This window comes from Vicugna pacos, chromosome 10 (genome assembly GCF_048564905.1).
Source record: "Vicugna pacos chromosome 10, VicPac4, whole genome shotgun sequence".
Lineage (NCBI taxonomy): Eukaryota > Metazoa > Chordata > Mammalia > Artiodactyla > Camelidae > Vicugna > Vicugna pacos.
This window is the reverse complement of record NC_132996.1, coordinates 6,961,777-6,986,355: the sequence shown is the minus strand read 5'-3', so window position 1 is coordinate 6,986,355 and position 24,579 is coordinate 6,961,777. Positions and strand designations below refer to the sequence as shown.

The 24,579-nt window shown below is 40.6% G+C and overlaps 1 protein-coding gene across 4 annotated transcripts in view; it reads left to right on the top strand.

Annotated features, from left to right (window-relative positions):
- ARHGAP42 (Rho GTPase activating protein 42) overlaps positions 1-24,579 on the top strand; it is a 244,582-nt gene that overhangs the window by 78,764 nt on the left and 141,239 nt on the right. For all 4 annotated transcript variants that reach the window (XM_072968920.1, XM_072968922.1, XM_072968924.1 and 1 more), the window contains exon 3: positions 12,996-13,057. In XM_072968920.1, coding sequence (XP_072825021.1) covers positions 12,996-13,057 — 62 coding nt within the window. The remainder of the gene's footprint in view (positions 1-12,995; positions 13,058-24,579) is intronic.

The window sequence follows — 24,579 nt, the reverse complement described above, 5'->3', positions numbered from 1 at the left end:
CTTTATAATGTAACCTGTGGACACCTGGGTGTGTGTTTGTGGGTTTTTTTGTTGTTTGTTTTCTTCTTTAATGCACTTGCATTGACCCACAGACCCATGGTTGGAGTACATCTCTTTTAAGTATGCATAGAGTGGCCTGGTAAAATTGCAATCATACGGTTAGTTTATAATTTCAAGTCTGAAGCATGGCATACTCCTGATGACATTTTCGTCACTTTTTTTTTGCATAATAACAAACATGTTTTATTGCACATCAGGTATCAGAAAGGTAAGTGGTGGTGGCCTGTGTGTGTGGTGGCACACAGTTTGCACTTTTGTTAGTAATTTCCTACTTTGCTTAATAGAGTTTATCCACCCATGTTGAATATCATGTAAATTATGCTTCCACTTTGAAAACAGCTTTCTTTCAAAGATAGTATTATGTCAGAGGTGTCTTCTTGGTTTGGACTAATTTATATTGTTTTATTTGAGAGCAGCGTTTCTTTAGTTCTAGGACAATTCTGTACCTTCTTTATGTACATGTGGGGGTGGGAAGTTGCAAAGGCTGCTGTTTGTTCTGTTTTGTTTTGATTTTTGAATTACCAAAAAGGGCTACGTCTGACAGAAATGTTGTCCTGGTTTCTTAGAATCCCAAGTTTAGTATCTTAGAGTAGAAAGAGACCTCGGAAAACACCAAGGTTATTTTGCTTTAGACCCAGTTGAAATGATTTTCTAAAGTCACACAAGTGTTAGAACCTTTATCGCCTGGCTCCTAGGTTATGAACTTTGAGTCTAAGTTTACTTGTTCATGCATTCAATAAAGCATCTGAGTTTGTCAGACACTGGTTGGGTGCTGAAGACCCATCAGTGTGCAAAACAAACAAAAATCCCCACCCTAATGGCTCTGCCATTTATTTGTCAGAGGAGTTCTATGATAAAATACATAGCTTTATTTTACATTAAGTTAGACTATGATATGTGCTATAGAGATACAAGAGGAAGGGAGATTATTTAAAATTTTTCTTCACTATTTTTAATATACAGAGATCTAATTTTAAGATAGTGGTATTACTGTAAACTGCTTACAAAATGAACCTCAGTTTACCCTCCATTCCCTGTGTGATCAGTCACATTTACATGACCACTTAAGCATCGATCTATTTATGGATTTGAAACGATTTGGTGCAAAAGCTGTAAAGTTGTCCTCTTAGCTGGACTACAAGGATTGAGAGCCAGATACTGTCTGTTGTAGAAGGTTTGCTGGATGGTCTCAAGTTTAATTTGCATGTCCTCAGGAGGCACTTGCTTTTGATTAAAAGTTGCCCTTCAGGACGTTTATTCTGGATTCAGTATAAGTGATGAATTATAGCCTGGAAGTCTTTGCCAGTTCAGAGTCGAGTCAAAGATTGCCTTCATCAGCATTTTTTAATGGACCAAGAGAGAACATTTCTAAATGTGAATGAAATAATAAAAGTACAGCTTCAATTCTGACGTAAAATCTTTGGGCCAGAAAGGCAGTCATCCTAGAGACTGTATCTGAAAGAAGTGAGTTAGGAGGCAAGACACGGGCACCCAGGGACTTTTGGAAAACTCACTGGCAAAAGGCACGGACAGCAGGTGTGCAGTGAAGACGGACTTGGGGTGGGGGTGGGGGAGGAAAGCGAGACAATGGTTGACTAACAGACCTCAGAAAGAAAGAAAAGCCGGCCTTGGACAGTTCTCAAGGAATATGTCGCTGGGAAAAAAAGAGCTTAATTCAGAGTAAATTCTCTGTCATAGGGAGAATTCAGGATAATTGCTGAGTCATGATTCAGTGGGCGGTAGAGAGAAGAGCTTTTGAGTCATGCTTGGTTCTTGGGGCTCAGACATTCCCGTTTCCTCCGTAACCACAAGGGCCACGGATAGTACTTCTGCCATGAAAAGTGCAGATGAACTTCAAACAAGGAACATCCTTGCAAATCTTATTTTTAAAAATTACATATGCATAAATGTATACTTTTTCTATTAAATGTAGTTTTAACTCTTAATTCCTCACACAAAGCATGCATTCCTTCCCCCTGGCCCCCCAAAGTCAGCAGTTGCCAGACTGCCTGGCATCAGATTCAACTATGGGGAAGTTTAAGAATTGGGTTCTTGGCCTCCACCCCAGACCCCCGAACTAAGACAAATCCACTGGGTTCATACTTCAGGAGCCTTTAATTTTTTGGAGATCCTTGGTGTCTGATACAGCCTGGGGAAAACCATTGCTCACAACAGTCTACCTGTGCTTTATCCTGAGGGAGCAGGCGCAGCTGGGGAAGGTATTGAAACGGAAAAAGTCTGTCCAGAGGTGTGCTTCTCAGGTCACCAGAGCCCGGATGCCCCGCATTTTGCCAGTGGAGCCACTAAAGCTGTAGAACCCATGTCTTTGTGGGACACCTGGTCATTTGTTGCCACGCTTTCCTTCAAAGCCTGAAAAAAAGGGTTGGTTTATTAGAACAAATTGATACATGTACCCTGAGAATGAAATCTGGTGTCCATGGGCCAGTCTGGATGTTGTGAAGGTTTCTCAGAAATGGAAGAAAAAAAAATATCAGCTTTTCAAATTAAAATCACATGCAAGATGTGACTCAGTTCTTGTTCATATAGACTTTGGATTCTCTAGAATTCCCTGCTGATAAAGGATGTCTTCCCAACGCAAAGAACCTTATGGACAATTTGATACTTGCAAACGTGAATAGGGTCTTGTATCCTCATTAGGCTTATGAAATAGAAGGGAGTCAAAAAAACAGCATTGTGATATAGTCACTGTAATGCTCAGGAGACTGTGCCAAGGGCTTTAGATACAACAGCATGAGCAGAAATGCTGTGAGCATCAGAGCTGAAGAGACATCGGAGGATGCTCAAATAGTGGGTGTTATCTGAGCTGGATCCTAATGTCTAGGTAAGATACAGTGTAGGGAATGCAGTTAAAAGAAAGACATGGAAATGGGATACTGTAGGGATGTCTAGTCATTTCAAAGTCGTAAGTTAGAGAGTAGAAGTGGTAGCATCTCAGGCGAACAAACCTGGTTGGAAAGTTACCTGTGGCCACATCATGGAGTCCCAAGTCACTTGCAATATGGAGTTTGAACTTTACTTATTTATCCAGGGTTTTGAGTTGAATAATGACGTAATCAGAGGTGCTCTTTAGGCATTTGATTCTGACCATTAGTACATACAGTCATTTGGAGCTGTGGGAGCTGGGAATCCAACAACTGCAGTGGTCCTGCAGAGATGAAGTGGTACCCTTCCATGTGCATGGAGGAAGTGGAGAGGAGAGAGATCACCAGTGCTGTTTGAGTGTTTGGAAGGAAGGGCTGAGGATAATCCATCACTTTCGTTACTAGGAGAATGGTGTTATGAGCCTCTTTGTGTCTTTATATGTGGCCTAGTTTCCTGGGGGTAGAGCCAAATTGTGAGTTACGTGTTAAGTTTTGAGATGCAGGCAAAATTTCTAGTAGAAATTCCCAGGATGTATAATTGGGTTTGTTAAACTTAGAATAGTGAGTTGGGGTTGTGGGACTATGTTTGGGGAGTGAGAGAGTGTGTACATTTCAGGTGAGCTAATTTGAGTTCAAAGTTTAGCTCTGGGAGCCATTAGCTCCATGACCTGGCATATTATTTAACCTCTGTTAAATTTCTGTTTCATTATTTGAAAAATAGGAGAGTGGTGGTAGATGATTTGGGTGTTTTATTTCTGGGTGCCTCGTAGGGTAGTGTGAGGATTAAAGAGCGATGCGTAATGTGGGTGCACGTATCCGGGCTCCTCCCTCCCCACCCCCATGTCATCCTGCTCTTCCTCCTTCATGAGGATGGGAGGCCACTGGAGTGAGCTTGTAGACCTGGAGAAGGAGAGCTGGCTTGTGAGGAGGGAAGAGTGATGGTGGGGATAAGAGAGAAGGAGAGAGAGAGAAAAATGTAGCTAGAGATGGGAAAGGGTGAGATGAGAAGCTTCCTGGGGTGTTGTTAGCCTTTTAGAGGAAGAGGGTGCCTTCTCTGAGACAGGCAAGTCGAAGAGAATGAATAAAGACCATGTTGATTGGAGGGTCTTGAACTTCTGTCACAGCAGCAGGAGGCCAGGCCATCTGGCGTGAGTGAGGGAAGTTTGGGGCTGGGCTCTTGAGAAAGGAGAAAATTCTTTTTGGATAGCCACTGTGGGAAGTAAGATGGGGAGGAAACTGGAGTCGGATGAAAGGACTGCCAGGCAGCAGAAGCAGAGGGGTGAGATGGCCTGAACTCTGAGTGTCCTCGTGGGTGTGTGAGTTACAGCAGAGGGGAGGTCGCCGGAGGTTAAGGGGTTGTGGAAAAGGGAAGCTGCGTATTGGACGAGGAGGCGGATGTGGAGGCTCAGTAGGGTGGTGGCCGGGGGTTGGGTGTCGCTGGGGAGGAGTGTGGATGGGTTGCTTCAGTCTTTGTGGAATTTGAAGGCGTGCTGGGAGGTCAGTTCCTGATGGCAGTAAGGATGGGGGCGGTGCACTCGGTGTAAATGGTTGTTTTTCAGCAGCACGTAACTGACCGTTCCCTTTAAGGCAGGCCACTTGGCGCCTGGGTATCCTTGGCGCACAAATAGCTCTGGCTCTGTTTGCCTTTCAAGATGATAAGCCTGTTCTTTTCCTGTAATGTAGCAGGGTAGTAGGCTGGCACTGCCTTTTATCTGCCCACCCCCTCCTTTGGCAGGGGTGGTTTGCTGCGAGAGACTAGACTTTGGAATCAAACAGTCAAGACCAAATACTTGCTTCTCCACTTAGAACTAGCTGTGAGAGCATGGGGCGGGCTACTCCAGCTGGTTGACTTTCTTTTTCTCATCTGTGAAGTGAAGACAACACAGACTTCAGGACCTCCTATCATGATGTGGGCATTGAGTGAGACAGTTTACCTCACCTCTCGGTAGAGCTGCTCTAGAGTGTGAGAGATGTACATCTTGGGAAAATGATTTCTGAATGAGGAGTTGTTGTGGCTTTGGAAAACAGGTCAAACACCACCAAACCAAACCAAACCCCCGAACAAGGCAACATCAGAATAGCACAGTTCTTCATTTTCTAACCAACGTATATGCTTGGAAAGAAAACAGTAAATACATGTGACTTGCAGACTCTGTTATGCACAATAATGCTTACTGGATCAACACAAAATCTCATATTTAAAAAAAAAAGTCTTTACTATAATTCAGAGGAAATTCATTTGAAGTAGTGATGAGTAGTGTGATGAAGTCTTGGGAGGAACCACCTGGAGTCAAGTTTTGGAATTGTGTAAAATCAAAAGGCTGCCTTTCTATATTTGTGTGTATTCATTTGGCACATTTTGGCCTTATGTGAATTGTTGTATATTTTGTATCTATCTAACGTAACGAGCCCTGTCTGTATCTGTATCTGTATCTGTATCTGTATCTGTATCTGTATCTATAGCTACAGAGAGAATGTTAGAACTACCTTGTAATCCGGCAGTTTCAAAGCAGTTATTACTAAAAGGTCCTATCTCTGTTCAGAGAGAGTATATGAAGGAAAGTCGTTAGACATAAGTCTAGAATTACTTCTCTGCATCCATTGTGACTTTTATCTTGGAGTAATATTCTCCTCAATTCTAGTAGGTGTCTTAATCCGTATCACTAGCAGTAGGAGTGGCTTTCTTTTGTGGGTGAAGCCCCTGGCTTGCAGAAGGCACATTTCTTCTTTTGAGTCCAGTTGTTATGCCAGTGAGGTTAAGAAAAACCAGACTGAGTCTCTAGTTAGACCAGAAAGGAGTGAAAGATTGACAGTTTGGCCACAAGTTCTGAATCTCAGCCCAGAAGTGTGTGGTGGTCAATGCTGGGACCCACGTTGACAGAGCACATTAAGGCAGAACACAGGTTCGTGCCTGGGGACCCAGGTTTTTGGAGGAGGCACTAGAACAGGAGTTGGGAATTTGAAATGAGACTATATTACTGGTTATAACTCCTGCAAAGAGTCTGAGTAGAATGGTTAGAGGATAAACAGGAACAAGAGAAAACAGAGAGAAATCACTCGATATTAAGCCAGTAGATTTCAAAGTGGGGATTCTGTCCGTGTGTCCTGTTCAGAATCCGCATTGGCATCTGAGCACTGGATGGACCAGTTGTGGCCCAGCTGATGGAGATACAGAATAAGTGATGAAGCAGAGACAAGGCAGCTCCCAGCTCTGGGCAGCGAACCTGATCGGCTGGATAAAGGTTTAATTTTATGACTGTTTTCATTTGTAGGCTGTGCCTTTCTTATTGTTCTCTAATGCTTAATTAGAAAGCTGTGCTATAATATTAACTTTTTATTATGAAAACAGTATCTAATATGCTTTACCAACTTGATGTATCTCATATTTACCTAATTCACGTGAATACAGTGCCATACAAGGAAGAGCTTGGTAGGCTATAAAAGGAGAATTCACATGCAAGTTTTCAGGGGCTTGTTTTCAAGATTAATCTTGCTTTTTGATTTGTTTGGCAGTTAAAATAAAAGACTGACCACCTGGAGGACATTGTGGAGAACCCAGTAGAGTTACCTTAAAGAAAACTAAAATTGCATGCGTTTTTGTGAGACCTTGGATTCCACAGGCCTGAGCAACGCTAGGAGAAAGATCAGTACCTTTGAGGACTAGGGTGTACTACAGTGACCTGCCAGCATTCGGCAGGGGGCTTGTGACCTTTTTTTCTGTTGGTTTAGGAAGCAATTTATTGGCTTTGTAACGAGACATCCATGGAGCTTGAAGCCACAAATGGAGTGGAAAAATCTTACTTGATGTTTTGGCCCCCAGAAAATAATAACCAGAGTTTGTGGTTGCAAACAATGCCGGGATTGCAGACAGAGTGGACAGCCCATCAGTAGGGGTGTTAATTGTTACCAAAGACTCGCAGAGCCTGGTGGGAGAGTTGGTGTCAGTTTCTGCATCACTCTGTCTGTTTTGCAGACAGAGTATTTATTATGCTGGCATACCACTACCACGAGCTGACCCTGCTGCTTGCTCTGTTTATGGGTTAAATTGTTTCTGAACTAAAACTTTCCATCAGGTCCTTCAGCCACTATGCTCACTTTGATCTTTTAAGTGTTCAGAGAATTAAAACTCCCTCGGTGGGGGTTCCAGGCACGAACTGGCGACGTGATACTGTGCTAGATCACTGCATGCTTTGTAGTGTAATTAGTGCTGGTGTACCCTGGCTGTGTAGGTTGATTCTACTCTAATTTTTCTCCTCGTGTCCTGGAAGGACATGGCAGATTCACCTGCCCTGGCTCATACCCTTAGTTAAGTACTGATGTTTTTCTGCCTTGAAAAGTCAGTGCCAGAAGGACACGAGAAAAAGCTTGACAAACCCACACCCACTAGAAAAGTAAGGTGTTGGGGCATCATCAGGACTTACAAATGATGATTGCATGGGTTCAATCTGGCTTTTATAGGTGTTTACAGGTTTTCACGTTTTCCTTGAGATTTAACCAAGTCTAAATCCTACTGCTAACCCAGTTCCTCCCTATTCCTCAGCATATCTGAACTTTTCTTTTGGCATATCTGAACTTTATATATGATTTGCTCACTCTAACAAAATAAAAAAAATTGTTTTTGACATAATTGTATGTCACTGAATTTGTGAGCTGTACTTTTTTTTTTTTTTGAGTATGTGTTTATGCTATTTAGGTTTGAGGAGAGACTCCTAGGAGAAATTCTTAACACATCATTGTCTGAGTATGATATAACTGGTTAGATGCAAAAGGGTCATGCTTTTTCAATTCTTCTAGTTGTGAAATCTATAAAGCCAAGCTTTTTAATTGTTGAAACATTTAATAGTATATAAAGCTTAGTACTTAAGGGAGAGGAGTTATAGCAACAATGAACAGTGAGTAATTTTCTTTATTCTCACTCATTCCTACTTCCAGACACTAAACAGGTATCCACCATCAAAAATAATAAGGTGAATTTAAGCCTGCTGAAAAGATTGTTAGAGGATAGATATTTTATTTTATTTTAAAATATTTATTATTTTGGGGGGGAAGGTAACTTTATTTATTTTCTTATTTTTTTTAAATGAAGGTACTGGGGATTGAACCCGGGACCTCATGCTTGCTAGGCATGCGCTCTACCTCTGAGCTCTACCCTCCCCACCGAGGAGAGATATTTCAGACAGTTTAGGAATGTTTCAGAATTTATGATGTTGGTAAATATAGAAGCCATTATCGTGTTTCCTCATCGTCTAGGTATAATCCAACAGTTGTCTTTGTGAATGTTTATACTCTTGGGACCTGTCATAAAAGCATCTGAATTACAGATTTCTTTTGTTCCAAGAGTGTTTTTCCAATTTCACATTGTGGAGATAAAAAGGGAACCTATAGCAGCATTCTCGACCTCAGTAATTTTTCAGAAGGTTAAAATTTATATGTAAAACTATATTTTGATTGTTCTCCAGTAATCTCATGGTCCAGATGGTCAGGAAGGGGAAAGATTATTACGGGTGAATACAGCCAGGAAAGTTTCATGCAGGTGGCAAGAATGTGGAGAGCTAACAATTTTCCAAATTATCTGGCCTATCCGTTTCATAATATCTTATGAAGTCTAGAATAAGAGCTGATGTGTTTCTCCTTATAGAGCAGATGGGCTGTGGGAATGTATTGTTAAATTTATCTGTTGGAAGCCCACTACTGTGTAGTAATGACGTTTTTGGAATATTACTCTCACTAAATCAAACTCCTGTCTTACCACCCAGGTAGGGTCAAAGTCTATTGTTACAGTCACTGTTCATCTGAACCTACCTCCCCCTTCTCCATCAGATAATGCAATGGATTTTACTTAGGTAAATGTTAATATTAAAAAATAAAATATGGAGCATCACAGATATTTGATTATAAGAGAAAATATTTGGGTATCAGAAATTTACATGTAATTAAAAAAATACTTTCAGATTTTGCTTAAGGAAAGTCTCAGAAAAATGGCTCAAACGGTCACGAAATCAGTAGCTGTTTGGTGTAAGGCTCTGTGATGGGTGCTGGGGGAGTCATTTTGTAAATGTTTTGTGCCCAAGGTCTGGTGGAGAATAGTTTTCATGGTCTCTTAAGGCATTTGTGCCCCCCCCCAGCAGATTCCGCTGCTGGCTTCTGATCTCTAGAGTGTTGGTGGGTACCCTCGGCTGTGGGTCTGTCTGCTTTGTGTCCCAGGTGCCTGTTAGACTTTGAGGGTAGGGCAGGCAGGGGAGCAACTGGCTGTCCATCTGCCCTTTCTCCTAAAACCCAATTTATGTGATATCTTGAATTATTTTCTACTGGCCTTATTGCACTGTTAATTCCTGTTTTGTTTCTGTGTTACACTGTGCTTAGGAGACTATTAATGTGATACTTTGGCGTCATTATGAAAGAAAAAAACTTCAGGAAAAACATGAGCTATAGAGTTAAAAAGTTAGTAGGCCGCTGTCACTAATTCATGAGATAAATATTTGTTGTTCTCGACTGTTTGTTTTCTTCCAGAACAAATGATGAACCTGAGATCTTCATTTGGACCAAGAAGCATAGTATACTTTTATAGACCTGAGGCTGTGACAGTTAAAGAGAACAATTTTAGTTTTTTTGAAGTCATTTCCCCAAAGAATTGACCAAAGGAAAAGAGGGAACAGAAATTCTTGTCAAACTGGGGCAAACCCAGAAACCGCTGGAGGGAGAGAGGTTTTTTTTTTTTTGCGAGGAACCAGACATGCGGTTGCTTTTACATGTTAAAATTTCTCCTCAGACATTCTCATTATCATCTACTATTATTGTACTGAGTCTATAAATAGTATTTGTATGGGAAACAGACCAGAAAACCATCCAAGTAAAGTAGAAAACAGCATCATTTGGTTTTGGACAAAGAAGCAGAGCAGCAAAACGAGAGCCTGAGTTTCCTTCCTTGTGACAAAAATCCGATTAAAGGCAACTCCGCGGTGTGCCGTTGGGGTAGTGGTTCCCGCTAGGAAGCCTGGGGCCTTCCAAGTCATCACAGTACAATGCTCCCTGGGACCGCTAGGGGCGCTGCTGCGCGGGCCAGTGTGCCTTTCCTGGTGACCACGTGGGAGGTTCGGGGGTATGGGCTCGTTTATTCCAGAGACCCCCGTTGCTAGGCTTCTGTGTGCTAGATATTTGTTTAACCCTTTGAGAAAGTTAATATGTGATCTGTGCCCTCCCAGGAAGTAGGCTGGTAGGAAAATAAAGCATTTATAGGATGTTTTATTTTTATTTACTTATAAACTTAGAGGTGGGTTTTTTTTTCAGGCTTAGAAACTAACAACCTCCTTTTCTACCAGTCCCTGCCACTTAATTCCCCAGAAAGACCACTTTGAACTTTTAGCCATTCTTCTGTTTCTTTCCAGACTGTGATTACCTTTACTTCTTTTTTTTTTCCCCCAGTGTTAGGTACCATCTTTTTTTCACTTCATACTGTTGTCACACTATGTCTTCAGTTCATACCATCTTACATACTGCTTTCCCTTTCTCTCAAGAGGGTTAAAACTTAATTTTGGCAAAATTAACTTAATTTTTAATACTTGTCTTTCAGTGACTTTGTACATATTACTCACGACTCAGTTATTTTAATTATTTTGTGTTAGTTGTAGAACTTTGTTTTTCCAAGAGTTAACATAGTTGTCCCTTCATGTCTGCAGGAGATTGGTTCCAGAATCCACGAACGCTCAAATCCCTTGTATGAAATCATGCAGTATTTGCATATAACGCTTGCACATCCTCCTGTATTGCTTTCAGTCATCTCTAGATGACTTACAATACCTAATACAACGTAAATGCTATGTCCGTGTTGGCTAACATGCTGCAAATTCAAGTTTTGCTTTTTGGAATTTTCTGGAATTTCCTTCCCCCAAATATTTTTGATCACTGACCATACTTACCTTTGAGTTTTCTTTAAAAAAAAAATATAAATTTTCTCTTACTACATTTAGACACATCAGGATATTGATGAATTCCATCTTTCTTTCTCTGGACACATTTCCTGGAATTTCTAACCTCTTGCTCTAGTTTAGACAAGAGCCTCTCTGGACCTTTGGTACAGCTGTTGTCCTGGAATAGTTCTGTGTTGTCCTGTGAATTCCGTTTGCTTCTTTGCTTTTCCAAAATTCATCCTCCTGCTTTGTTCCCATGGTTTGTCAGAGTGTGTTAACCCATAGCTTCTGATAAAAGGAAGCATATGAGAGTAAGATTTTTCTTTCTCTCTTTTTTTATATTTATTGAAAAGATTGGGAGGCCTTGAGTTAAAATCTGGGATAAAAGTGCTTCTTATACAGACTTCCAACTAGTCTACATCTGCCCTTATTTTCTCACCTCAGGAGTACGTGCTGTCTCGCCAATTTTTGTAGCCCAAACTGACGTACTTCTTGGCTTCTTTCTCTGTAGGCATGTTCACATTACCTTCCATCATCCAAAGTTTTGTTGAGTTTTTTTCCAGGCTCATCAGCAGATCTTCAGTGGCAGTAGATCGCCTCCAGAATGGTGATTGGATTCTTTTTTTAACAAAAGCACAAAAATATAATATGCTATTTTTGCACGCCCCAGTTAAAATCTTTTGTGTATTTGGAAAATGTTAGTCTCTTCAACTTACTGTTGTCAAAACTGGGTTGGATTGTAGTGTGGATAGTTATTTTTGCAGAAATTAAAATCACATTCTCTAAACAAACATTTTAAAAAAAATTACACTTACTCTGTGGGCATTCATGTGTTTATCAGATTAATCTGAGTCTCCCAGGTAATCATTTGATTTCTGTTTTGGTAACTGAATGAAATACAGTGTGAAGTATCATAGGAATAGCATTTCAAACCAGTTTCATTAGTGTAAACCTAGTAGTTCTGAACAAAGAGAAAAAAAATTCCTAGATTGTAATTTTAAATTCTTGTTTGGAAAACATTCTCCCTCTTCCTTAATAAGTTTTGTTGGTGAGACTCTTGATTTTGCTGTTCTCACTCACCTGCCTTTATTGTAGACTTCGAGCCAGACTTCCCCAGACTTCTGGTCTCACAGGATATCTTGGCGAAGGAGGAGGTGGGAGCCTGAGGAATAAGGATGTAGAAGGGAGGGTTCAAGGCTTAAATCAAAGTGATTTTGCGTTCACCTTGTTTGTTTTGTTGGTTTTATAATCCAGACATTCCGACTTTAGTTAATCATTCGTATTCAGGATAAGGTACAGAAGTTCATGTGGATGAATCACTTTCACAATTGCTGTGGGGCGCTGTGCAATTTTTAAGAATATGCTCCTGTAATTCCCTATTTGTTTATGTTTTGGTTTGTCCTCCCAGAGTTTCTGAATACTTGATCCTTTCCGCAAGCCACAATATCGGTGCAGATAGTTTTCTAAAGCAGTGCTTTTCAGCCCTAATGGGCAAAGGGATCAACCTGGGGAGTGTGTTAAAATGTAGATTCTGGGATGAAACCTAAGAATCTCTATTTCTAACAAGCTCCCCAAATGCTGATGCTGGTGGTCCTTCTGACCACTCTGACCAGCAAAGGTCTTAAGTGCCTTGGATGAGAGAGAAATACAGAAGTACAGAATATGGAATCTGTTTTCAAGTGTCCATAAGTTCTGAGCTTCCAGGATGAAGTCCGTGGGAGACCTTGCGTTACTGGCTGCTATTAGGTGCCTCTAAATATACTGGATTTGTTGCTTCTTGCAGATTTAATATACTTTTTATTATTTGTGGGATTCTGTTTAAAAGTGATTCCTATACTACATTTTATTTATTAATGTGTAAATTTTATTTATTAAATATATAACCTAAATACCCCTAGTGGCCCTTGAAGAAAATTTATTATACTTGATACATCCTAAACTTCAACTTGGTGCACACAAACATCTCTTATCTATAGCTGTTAGTCACTGAAATCCTATTGTATATACTGTTTGATGCTTATAAAAACATAGAACCACAGAATATATACAAATGTATAAGTATCTTTATTGTAATGTTTATTTTTGTGCAATTAGATATTAGCGATGTAAAAAGGATAATTTTTTTTTTAATTTATCTTCTAAATAGCTCAGTCACTGAAAGAATTTGCAAGACTACTCATTGCAGTAGAAGAAGAAAGGAGAAGACTGGTAAGTCTCTTCCCCATTTCTTAAGAATAATGCTTTTTGAAAAAAATTATAGTCAGTTGCAATGTGTCAGTTTCTGGTGTACAGCATAATGTCCCAGTCATACATATACATACATGTATTCATTTTCATATTGTTTTTCATTCAAGGTTATCACAGGATATTGAATATAGTTCCCTGTGCTATACAGAAGAAATTTGTTTTTTATCTGTTCTTATATATAGTAGTTAATATTTGCAAATCGCGAACTCCCGAACGTATCCCTTCCTACCCCTTCCCCCAGTAACCATAAGAGTGTTTACTATGTCTGCGAGTCTGTTTCTGTCTTGTAGATGAGTTCATTAGTGTCTTTAAGAATAATGCTTGTTTGGACATACTGAAAAAGGGAGTAGACCTTCTGAATTAGACTTAGCCATACCAGATTTTATAATTTGATACATGTATTGAATGCTACAGAAAAGATTTGTGACTATGATTATCAAATATTACTAATAAGATATACCATTTCTTTTTTTTTTCCTTTGTTCAGTCAAATTACGTTCATTCTGCTTTCTGTTTAGCTTCTCTGAAAATTAAAAATACTGAACGGACTGCCACTAAGAAACCCACCTAATTGAGCAGACTTCTAAATAATCTCAGTGTTACAATAAAAACACATTTAAGTATTGAAAACAGTTCACGGGAGGAATAGCTAGCCTTACCAGGATGTTAGCAGGAAACTTTCTTGAAAAGGTGACATTTGAGTTGAGTCTTGAAGGCGCAGAGGATTTTGCTGGGCTGGAGAGAATGAGGAAAGCATTCTAGGTCGACAGAGTAATTTATGCAATAGTATGAAAGCATGGTTACTAGTATCCCTTCACAGATACAATTTTGTGCCCATTGTGTTCAAAGTCTGTCAAGGCCTCTATCAGTAACCTAGGCTGCCCATTTGTATATGGAAAAATAGTATATACTCCCCAGGATTGTTAGAAACATTTTATAACAACACCTGGCACGTAATGAATAAATGTCTCAATGGTGGTAAAGATGCTGGTTATCAGTTACAGTGAGGGTTACAGACTCGTTTAAAGCATCAGCTTTGATATCACTGGCTTTACCGTTCTGTTGGGGAATTATACATACACATAAGCTAAATGCTCAGTGTGCTAGGCGTGCAGCACAGTTTGAGGTCATTTTGCTCAATGGATGACGGACAGCAGTTAGAGGGGGGTGCTCTTAATTTTTTTTAGTGAATTAATTTTTTATTGCAATATAGTTGGTTTACAATGTTGTGTTAATTTCTGATGTACAGCATAGTAATTCAGTTACATATATAATATATTCATTTTCATATTCGTTTTCATTATAGGCTATTACACGGTATTGAATATAGTTCCCTGTGTTATACAGTAGGACCTTGTTGTTTATCTATTTTATATATAGTCATGTGTATCTGCAAGTCCCAAACTCCCAGTTTATCCCTCCACCCCCTCCCCTTTGCCCCCTGGTAACCATAAGTTTGTTTTCTATGTCTGTGAGTCTCTCTGTTTTGTAAATAAGTTCACTTGTGTCATTTTTTAGATTCCATGTATAAGTGATATAATATGATATTTTTCTTTCTCTTTCTGGCTTATTTCACTTAATAGCCTGATCTCCGGGTCCATCTGTGTTGCTGCAGTGGCATTATTTCATCTTTTTATGGCTCAGTAGTATTCCATTATGTATATACATCACATCTTCTTTATCCAGTCATCGGTCGATGGACATTTAGGTTGTTTCCATGTCTTGGCTGTTGTAAATAGTGCTGCTATGAACACTGGGGTGCATATATCTTTTCAAATTAGAGTTTCCTCCAGATACATGCCTGGGAGTGGGATTGCTGGATCATATGGTAAGTCTATTTTTAGTTTTTCAAGTAATCTCCATACTGTTTTTCATAATGGCTCTGCCAAACTACGCTCCCACCAACAGTGCAGTTGGGATCCCATTTCTCCACAGGAGAAGGGTGCTCTTAAGGTGGCCCTGACTCATAGTGAGCTTGCCTAAGCTAAGGGAGAATCACACAAGGAGGGCATGGCAGTCATGGAAGTGACCTTGAGCAGAGGCCACAGGTGGGAGGAAATTCTGAATATATTTGTAGAATAAGGTAGTGTGTTCCCAGAAGGTATTAGTAGAAGATTAACTGGTAATTTTGAGCATATGTGGGGTTTAAGGGCTGGGCAAAGAAGTTTTGGTGTTTGTTATAGACAGTGGGAAAATTGCTAGAAGGTTTTGGATAGAAGCCTGGGATTGAGGAAAGATTAATTTGGTGGCCGTGTGGGAGACAAGCTGGGTGAGGAAGAAATGTTGTGGAGAGAGTTGACTGTAGTTACAACAGAAACATGAGCCTACCAGAGGTCTGGTCCCAGCATCGGAGAGACAGCCACACAATGTGATCCGTTCTAGGTATAGAAGAGCTGTTGTGGGAGATTGACCCTCTCTGGAGGGGTCAGAGAAAGCTTTTCTGTGGAGGTGACAACACTCTTAAGTGCTTTGTACATATGCAATAGAAGTTTAAATTCCATGGAGGAGACGTGGGTAGTGTGTATACTTACGGCCCAGAAGAGGAGCTAATGGTAAAGATGGGAAAGTGTGGTCAGAGAGAAATGGCATGGGAGCCAGGAGAATGCAGTTGACTCTGGAACAACACGGGTTTGAACTGCGTGGGTCCAAGCACATGTAGATTTTTTTCAATAGTAAGTACTACATGATTCACTGTTGGTTGAATCCGTGGACGCAGAGGGCCGACTATCAGTTATACACGAGTTTTCCACGGCACCTCTACCTACCGTGTGGTTTAGAGGCCAACTGTATATGGTTCTGGGCTGAGAGATTCACATCCTGTGCAAAGAGTGAAGGAGAGTGATGTCATCTAGGATGGGCTATAATTTGAGAAAGTGTATAAAAAATATGGGAAAGTGTTTTAATATGCAGGAGGAAAAGAGTCACGAAGACGTTCTTACAGCCCTGAGGGGAGACCTGTAGGCCCCAGGGAAGAGGTCCGCCTCTGTGCGGGGATGGAGAGAGGACCGGTTAAAACACAGAACTTCGGGCGGGAAGCTGGCTGGTTGGACAGGCGATGAAGTGTTAGGAAGGAGCGGTCATCTGCCGTGAGAGGAGTTTGTAGAAGGAGTTTAGAACAGCCAGGCGCAGGTTATACAAGAGAAGAGGGACTACTGATCAGGGAGGAAAACACTGAAGTTGAAGGTAGACCTCGTAAACAAGTCAGGGAAAGATGAATGCCTGTGTATTCATAGGTTTTTCAAACAACACCCAGAGCACTGGATAGTGAGTGGCAAGAACAGCTGGGAGGCTGGCTTCAGGCGGGAGGGTAGGCATGGAAGACATGGTGTTGCAGAACAGGGACACGGATTTGTGTGATGTGAAAATGGGTCCTGGTCGAGTACAGCGTCAGAACAGAAATACCGGCTCTCCTGAAGCTTACGTGCTATGGGGGAAAACAGACATTTCAGCCAGTTATGTCTGATGGAGGTAAGTGCCAAGAAGATGAATAGAGCAGCTAGCAGAGTATGTTGCCCTGTATTGGGATGAAGGAGGTAGGGAAGAGAGAGTTAAATTTTGAATCTATTTAGATGCCTACTGGGTATCTAAGTGGCCCTGTCTAGGGAGCAGCTGGATATATGAGTCTGGAGTTCAGGGGAGCAGATGGAACTGGAGATATAAATTTAGACGTTGTCAACATGTGGAGAGTATTTAAAGCTGTGGGAATGTATGAGATCACCCAGTCTGTGCGCAGACGGAAGAGGAAAGGTAGGAGGGTCAGGCCCTGAGGCGCAGAGTGCAGAGCTTGGTGGGATGAGGTGGAATCAACAGAGGAGACTGCGATCAGCAAGAGAACCAGGAGAATATGCTTGGGTGGCTTGCCCAAAGTCCCTTTTATTTCCCATTCATTCCCTTGACTCTAGAAGAGATGCAGGGCAGTAATAAATAGAAACTTCCTGGATGTGGACCAGTGGCTCCAAATTGTCTGGGTTATCCTCTACCCCTGCCCTGGGTCCTCTGAGACCTTGACTTTGACAAAACGAAATTTTGTTTTTGGTATGTGTGTTGTTTGTTTTGAGTGTGGGTGTGTATGCGTAGCAATGTAGATTTTTAAAATCTTTGTCACCAATTAAGGAAGCCACAACTTCAGAATATTTTAGCTAATATTTATCTTGAAGAGTTTATACAGGTGAACTTATTTCTTATAGTTTTCATTTTGATTAACGTAAGAAACTTTTTTTTTTTTTTACTGTTACCACCCACAACATTTAACATTCACATCAGACCTGTGTAAGTTATAGATTTTGCTTTAGGTTTCCCGGGATTTATATTCTTTCTCTTCAGTGCTGATGTTAGTCTTTTTCATCCTTGGACAAAGAAGGTGCTTTCCTGAAATGGGCTAGGTGTCTGGGTATTTCTTTGGAACGACGACAACAAAAGAGATGAGGTATTGGAATGGGAAACGTGTAACCTTAACATTCACTTCCTTGGTAAGAGTATTGAAACCCTCTGCTTTCCTCTGTTACATGTTTTTTGTTTGTTTTATTTTGTTGTTTTTTTTTTAAAGCATAGGCAGTCCTACCTAAGGGTTAATAGGGGATAAAATCAAAATAGTTCTAGATCTTTATTAAGAAAGGAAAAACATGTGTCAGAAATATGAATTAGTTGATTATCGATGTAAGATTTGGGGCTCTTATGTGAGTCTTAAGAGACTTGAAGAATGTACCTGTAATGTCTGTTACACTGGACGCGAGTCACCTGTGGCTACTGAGCACCCGAGACGGGTTATTGGTACGTGGTTTGCATTGTATTTCTGCTGTGAAGCGCTGCTGTAGATGATGACAGCTGACCCTGAGCATTTTTAAGGCACCAGGCTCTGCTCCCATTGCTTTATGTTTTTAACGAATTTAATCTGCACAGCAGCCCTTTGAGGTGTATGCTGTTAATAGCTCCATTTTAAAGAAGACCCAATTCAAAGGCACATGGTGATAAATGGTACCCAAGGGTTTAAACCCAGAGCCTTCACATAACACATAATGTCACAAACTAAGACTTTTTAAGTGAAAATTGCAGAACGGTAGCAAAACACGTTTGTTAATATAGTATATGAGATGCTCTATTAAGTGCTTTAGGTGTATTATTTCAATATGTTACAAAAACTATGGAAAGGCACAGGCATTGTAAGTTTTGAAATTAGATTAATTTCCAGTTTCTTCATCCTATTCAGACAGGCATACACTTCAGCACAAGCTCAATTCATCAGTCCGTTGACAGTTCCCTCATCAACTTTTGGCATCTGAGAGCCCACTGAAGTCTTTCCCCACTTCTTCTTTGAACCAAGGATTCATGAAACTGAAGAATGTTTTAAACGTTGAGAAGATTTCATGTCCCTAGTTCTCTCGATGAAAGATGAAAGATTTTCCTTTGTTTAGTGGAAAATTTGCCATAAATTTTTGCGTTGCACGTGTGCGGTCGTAGGTGACACTGATTAATCTCTGAGTTTCTGGCATTGATGCTGTTACAAGCTTGAGTCCAATTGTCTGTGAAATAATCCAGTTTCTTTTATGATCTCAGATAACTAAAGCACAGTATGTCAACATTCCACATGCATGAGTATGAATTACATGTCTGGTGTGTCTTAGGTTAACTTTTATTAGAAACAAACTTTAGGTAGGCTGGCCTACATACCAACATTTTTATACAATGATTTCACCTGAAATTAAAAAAAAATCTCAGTGTTCTCCATGTACAAGGTTCTGATTTTCACATTTGTTGACTTGCAGAGGCTTCCCAGGGTTTCCCTGTTTGTCGGTTATTTGAAATACTAAGAGGTGGAACGGAGAGGTGGCGGATCACACGCAATTCAGCATGACTGCAACGCTAGTGGCTTTTACTTTTTATCGGTAATAGTCCTAGTATTGATTTGTATTTTTTAGAGTGTGCAGAGTGCTTTTATGTATGTTTTTATTTAATCCTCCAACAGTCTGAAACTGAGTTCCAACTCTTAAGTAGGTTATTCAAGGTGATCTGTACCCAGTAAGACTGAGTCGAAGATGCAGGGCTCAATTTCAGGTCTTTGGACTTCAGCGCACTGTTCTGTTAGGCCCTGTGTGTTCTCTGTTTTAATTACATTTTAAACACTTCAAAGGCAGAGGCCTGATCTGCTTAAAAATTTTTTTCCCTTGTATCTATTAGGTGTTCTGAAAGCCATCTCGGCTGTCCAGCATTTAGAATAGTGCGTACTCCTTTGCAGAAGAAGAGAAGGTGGCTGTTGAGAATTACCATGGCTTTATTTTACCATTCTCAGATGGTTTAACTTATTTCATTCTGCTTAACTCTAAAAGAGAAGTAAACTTTCTTTGAGTAAAACCCGTTAATTTTGTGTGAAGGACTTGAATAGTGTAATTGCTAGGAATTCAGAAAATACCTTAAAGTGTTCATATTTCTGAATGACGTCTTTTGGCACTATCACTGAAAAAGACGTAGGACACGTGATGATAGCTAGAAACATCTGTCAGAATCCTGAGAATGTCTCAGGCTAGATCTGGTGCAATGGTCAGATGGTGGAGCTGTCTTGGCAGGCAGCCTTGGAGCCTGTGCCCTGCTCGTTCACACTCCTCCCCTGGGGTCTAGGGAAGGGACTAAAAGACAGAAGACAGGCTTGGTGGGCATGCTCTGCCCTCTACTGTACCAGCTCTTGTGAAGGAAAACCCGGGGAGACAGCTTGTACCTTCTCTAGTTAGCTGAAGGCCTCTTTGCTCTTCTGAGTTGTGCCATTGTGGCTAGCTGTCCACAGCGGGAACTGAGGTGGTGCTGATTTTGAAATAGAGCTACATCTAGGTGCACCGGTTTCATTAACCTTTGGGCATACATTTTTCTCTTGTGATTGATGCCGCGCTCACAGCCGGTATGTCATGGCTCTATGTCAGATTGCTAGATTTGAAGACTTGTATGCGGATACGTGACGGTAAACATCCAGTCTTTGTATTTTCCTGTTTCCCAAGACCCCTTTATTTTTTTAAGATTAACCTTGACTGTACGGAGGGGTTTAAAGGGAACTTGTCCACCAGATAGTACTATTTTGAAAGCAATCAATTTAAAACAGGAAACTTGAATAAAGAACTTGCGCTTTTTAATTTTTTTTCTGTCCAGACACAAACCTGCATTGGAAATTTCCTTTTCAGCTTTGCTGCTTTGGCATATCTTTGGGTGTTAAATTTTGCTTTTTAATCATTTTTTTCTTCCAGTTTTACTGAGATGTAATTGACATGCAGCGCTGGATACTTTTGTGCGGGGAGGCAATTAGGTGGATCGATGATCGATTACTGATTAATTGGAGGTACTGGGAGTTGAACCCAGGACCCCTTGTGCTTGCTAGGCATGCCCTCCACCACTGAGCTATACCCTCCCCTGCATGTTAGATTTGTGTTGCTTATGGCTCTAAATACTCACATGAGCTGCGAGGAGCCTTCTGCCAGACACAGCACCTCTGCCACCGGTCTCCGTCCTCCCTCCTGTAGTTCTTTCATCTTCCTGACTTTGCCACTCACCCCAGTTGTGTCGGCTTTATTAGAGTCTTTTAATTAATCCATACCGTATTTTCAAAGGTGCATTTATTCTGTGGCATCAGTCACCATTTTTCATTGATGCAGTTGTGGATGTGCTCGTCCTTTGCTACCTTTATGAAACCACGTTTTGACTTTTCTTTCTGATAGGAAAGCACAAAGACACTTTGGTACTATAAGCAGTAAATATGCATAAAGTCATTGTGTAACCATCCCCCCACAAAATTTTAAAACTTGGATGGGGCACTTAATTTTAAAGGGAAGAAAGAAAGAAAAGAAACCTAAATAGACATAAGGTAGACAAGAAAAACAGTGGTACAGATAGCATAGGGGAAATTTTACATAATGTGACAAGCTGTTGGTGGTTGGCAGATACAAGGAATAATACAGAGAACTCCTGTGTATTCTTTACCCAGTTTCTCCCATTGGTAACAGTTTGTAAAACCTTGGTATCATGGCTTATCACATTTTACGTTGTTATAATGCTAATCAGAAATAACAACGAATTGATAAACTTGCCATTTGTCCTGGAATCAGATTTCATAATTGGAAGACAGAAGCCTGCCTCCTAGTGGATTCTTACCAAGATGCCTCGTGTCGCTTCCAGGATGGGACGTGTTGTTTGTGTAGTACCCACCACGTCCATTTGCAGGGCACCCAGCATGTTGACTGGGAGGACAGTGGGCATCTCATTTATCTGGGGGAAGGGCCATGTTGCCAGTGGGATTCAGGAGCAGCCAGAGTCATGAACTCTCTGAAAAGAGAGGCTTTTTTTTTGTCTTTAACTTTCTTTTGCGTGTCAGCTTCATTCTCTTGGGTGGTTTCTTCCACATGTGGGTCATAAACATTGCCTCCGTAACTCCGCGAAATTATTTCTGGAGGAGGCCTGTCTAGTTTTCCATTGGTAAACTTCAAAAAAAAAAAAAAAACAAACCCAAAACAAAAAACCGAAAGCTTAAAAAAGGGCTCTGATTGGCCCAATTACGACCATGTAAAGACCCTTGACCGATCTCAAGGCCAAGGGGACTGAGTAGGTTGCATGTGTTCCTCTAAATATGAGGACTGTTTTCAGAAATGAGGAAATTACTGTGATTTAGGTAATTACCCAATTCTTGTCAATGGTAGTGGCCTTAAAAAATTTCCAGTTAACATTGTCATTTGAACAAAATACTAGGATAGTGAATTCTGTCTCAAATTTTACAGGAGTTAGAAGTCATAATATTCATCCTCTAAACATTAGAAACGTTCACTTTAAAAATTAGATACCAGGCAAGGCTATACACCACACTACTGCTTAAATTCTGTATTGCTCTGGAAGGCACCTAGTCTGTGGAATAGAATATTGCCTGAGGCATAGACGAGCTAAGACTTAATTTTGTTTCTTTCCTTCTATAATGTATTGATGTGATTTTCCCACATGAAAATCCTAAATAATCTACAGAGAATTTACTAGAAATAAGAGTCTAGCCAGGCTGATAGATATGCATGAATTCTGTTTCAGTGCACCATCTCAAAATCGCAACAAAAGAGTAAGATACTAAAGAATTTCTTAACTCCACAAAGAATGTACAGAACTTTTGTGTGTGAAATTACAATGCTGTATTTTAAGATATTAAAATAGAACTAAATAGAAAAACAACACAGTGAATCAGTTAAAAAGAATGATTTTAACCAACATTCTCTCCCCACCCCCAACTATACTAGAGAGTTTCACTGTAACAATCTAAGCAATTTAATTAACTTTTTACTAGTGTGGTGGTGAACCACCGGCCAGTCCTGAAGATAGTGTGTTTCCTTTTTTCTTTTGGGAAATGTGGTCACCCTGTGAAGACCTTACTTTAACCAGATTTCCAAACTTCTGCCAAACCTTTGGATCTAAGATACATTCAACAACAGAAACACTGCTTTTTGAAAAACGGATGTAACTCTTCATATCTAACTAAGTTAGTGGCAGAAAAGTTCTCTCCGTAGTAATTATTGTATTTCTGTTTAAGTCTCTCATGGTAAAATAGATGATCCCCACTGATGTGTGGCCTTTAATTCTGTTTGCTTTCTATTTCACCCACAGTGTAATTTCTGCTGGCCACACATAACAGAATACTGTTTAAGTGATGCAGATAAAATGTGTTTTCCCTAGTCAGTGTGAACTCAGAACACAGTTGGGAAAGTCTCAATTCCAATTAATTGTTGACATAAAGTGAAGCACTAAGCTTCTCAGGATTTGTTTTCTTTTTTATAAATGAAGAACGTTCTGTGCTTCCCAGAGTGTGAAATGGAAGCCACCAAGCAGTGTGGTAGATATTAAACACCATGTGAATGAACATCTTACATGTCAGTGCTTCCATATTTATTTTAAAGTGTATTGATGAAAGAGCCACTCTGGATTTAACAGAAATTACTGCTTTGCAGGCAGCTTACTGAAAGAAGTGGATCAATTTGTAAGGAAAAATGTAGGACAGGGATGTGGCCAAAATCATGGAGGTAGTGTCTGGGTAACCGAAAATTGGGACTCCATGGAATAGGTGATATATATACTTTCAATGTTTTTGAATTTGATTGTCTTCTCTGACTGTGTACGCGGCTGGGCATAGCTAATGACCAGTCTCCAAGTTCATCACTTCATTTATGGAGCTTATATTAAAAAAGAGAACTATATCCAAAGCTATGTGGTTTCTCTTCAGTTTCTTACGGAAGAATAAGCTTTCATTTAGTGAACACATTAGTGATGGGATAAGCTAGGTTCTGGTTACATCTTATGCTAAAAGATTGACACTGTCAATTATAGAATTTGGGTACCTTTATAAACAAAGCAGGTGGTAGACCAGTATGTATAGAATGATTTTTTTATTTACAAAGCAAAACTTAAGTAATTTTCCTTTTTTACATTTAAATAGTTGGGAAAGATGGCAGTCATTTATTCAGCAAGTACTGATTTTCTTCTCCAGGAGCTGAGAATATAGCTGTGGGCAAAAAGAGTTCCTGTCTTCTAGTTGGCAGAAAGAGACGTGCCCAATAATCGAGTCAGTATGTATTATCAGACGGTAACGGGTGCTCTGGACAGAGGAGTAGGAGGGAGGGTAGGTGGTGAAGAGGGTGGTAGGTGTGTTTTAACGTAGGGTAGTCAGAGAAGCCCTCGGTGATTAGGTGTCACTTAAGCTGAGACCAGACAAGAGAGAACAGTTAGTCCTGCCGATCTCTGGTGGAAGTGCTTTTAAGGTAGCTCAGACAACCCAACAGCAAGTGCAAAGGCACTGAGGCTGGAGGGGGTTGGGGTGTTTGAGGAACAGCAGTGAGGCCTGTGTGGTTAAAGCACAGGAGCAAGTAGAGGGTACAGCTGGACGGTTATCTCCTAACTAGGGATACCAGTCGGAAGGCTATTTTAGTTATTTTAGTTATTTGCACCAGGATGAAGGCAGCGGACGCAATCAGATTCTGGGCTAATTCTGTAGGTGATACTAACAGGATTTGCTGATCGATCCGAAACGGATTGTTAGAGAGAGGAGGCAACCGTGCCTCGCAGACAGGGCTTCTCCACCTCAGCGCTACTGGCATTTTGGGCCTGATAAATTTCTGTTATGGAAGTCTGTCCTGTGCCGTGTAGGATGTTCAGTGAGATCGCTGGCCCTGCACCCCTGATGCATTCCTTCCCCTTCCTCCCAAGTTATGACAGCCAGCAGTGCCTTCAGACGTTTTATTCCCTGAAGGGCAAAGCTGACCTACTGAAAACCACTTACCTAAGGTTTTTGGTCTGATGGAATCCTGAGGTGTAGTGATCATAGGGGGAACAGGTGTGGTGGGTGTGATCAAGAATTTCTTCTCAGACATGTTAACTGTTAGTCAACTGGAGCTGCTGAGTTAGGAGTCAGGGGAGGAGTCAGGGCCAGATTTAGAAGTCGTCAGCATGTAGGTGGTGTTTAAGTCTACCGTTGGGGTTGGATG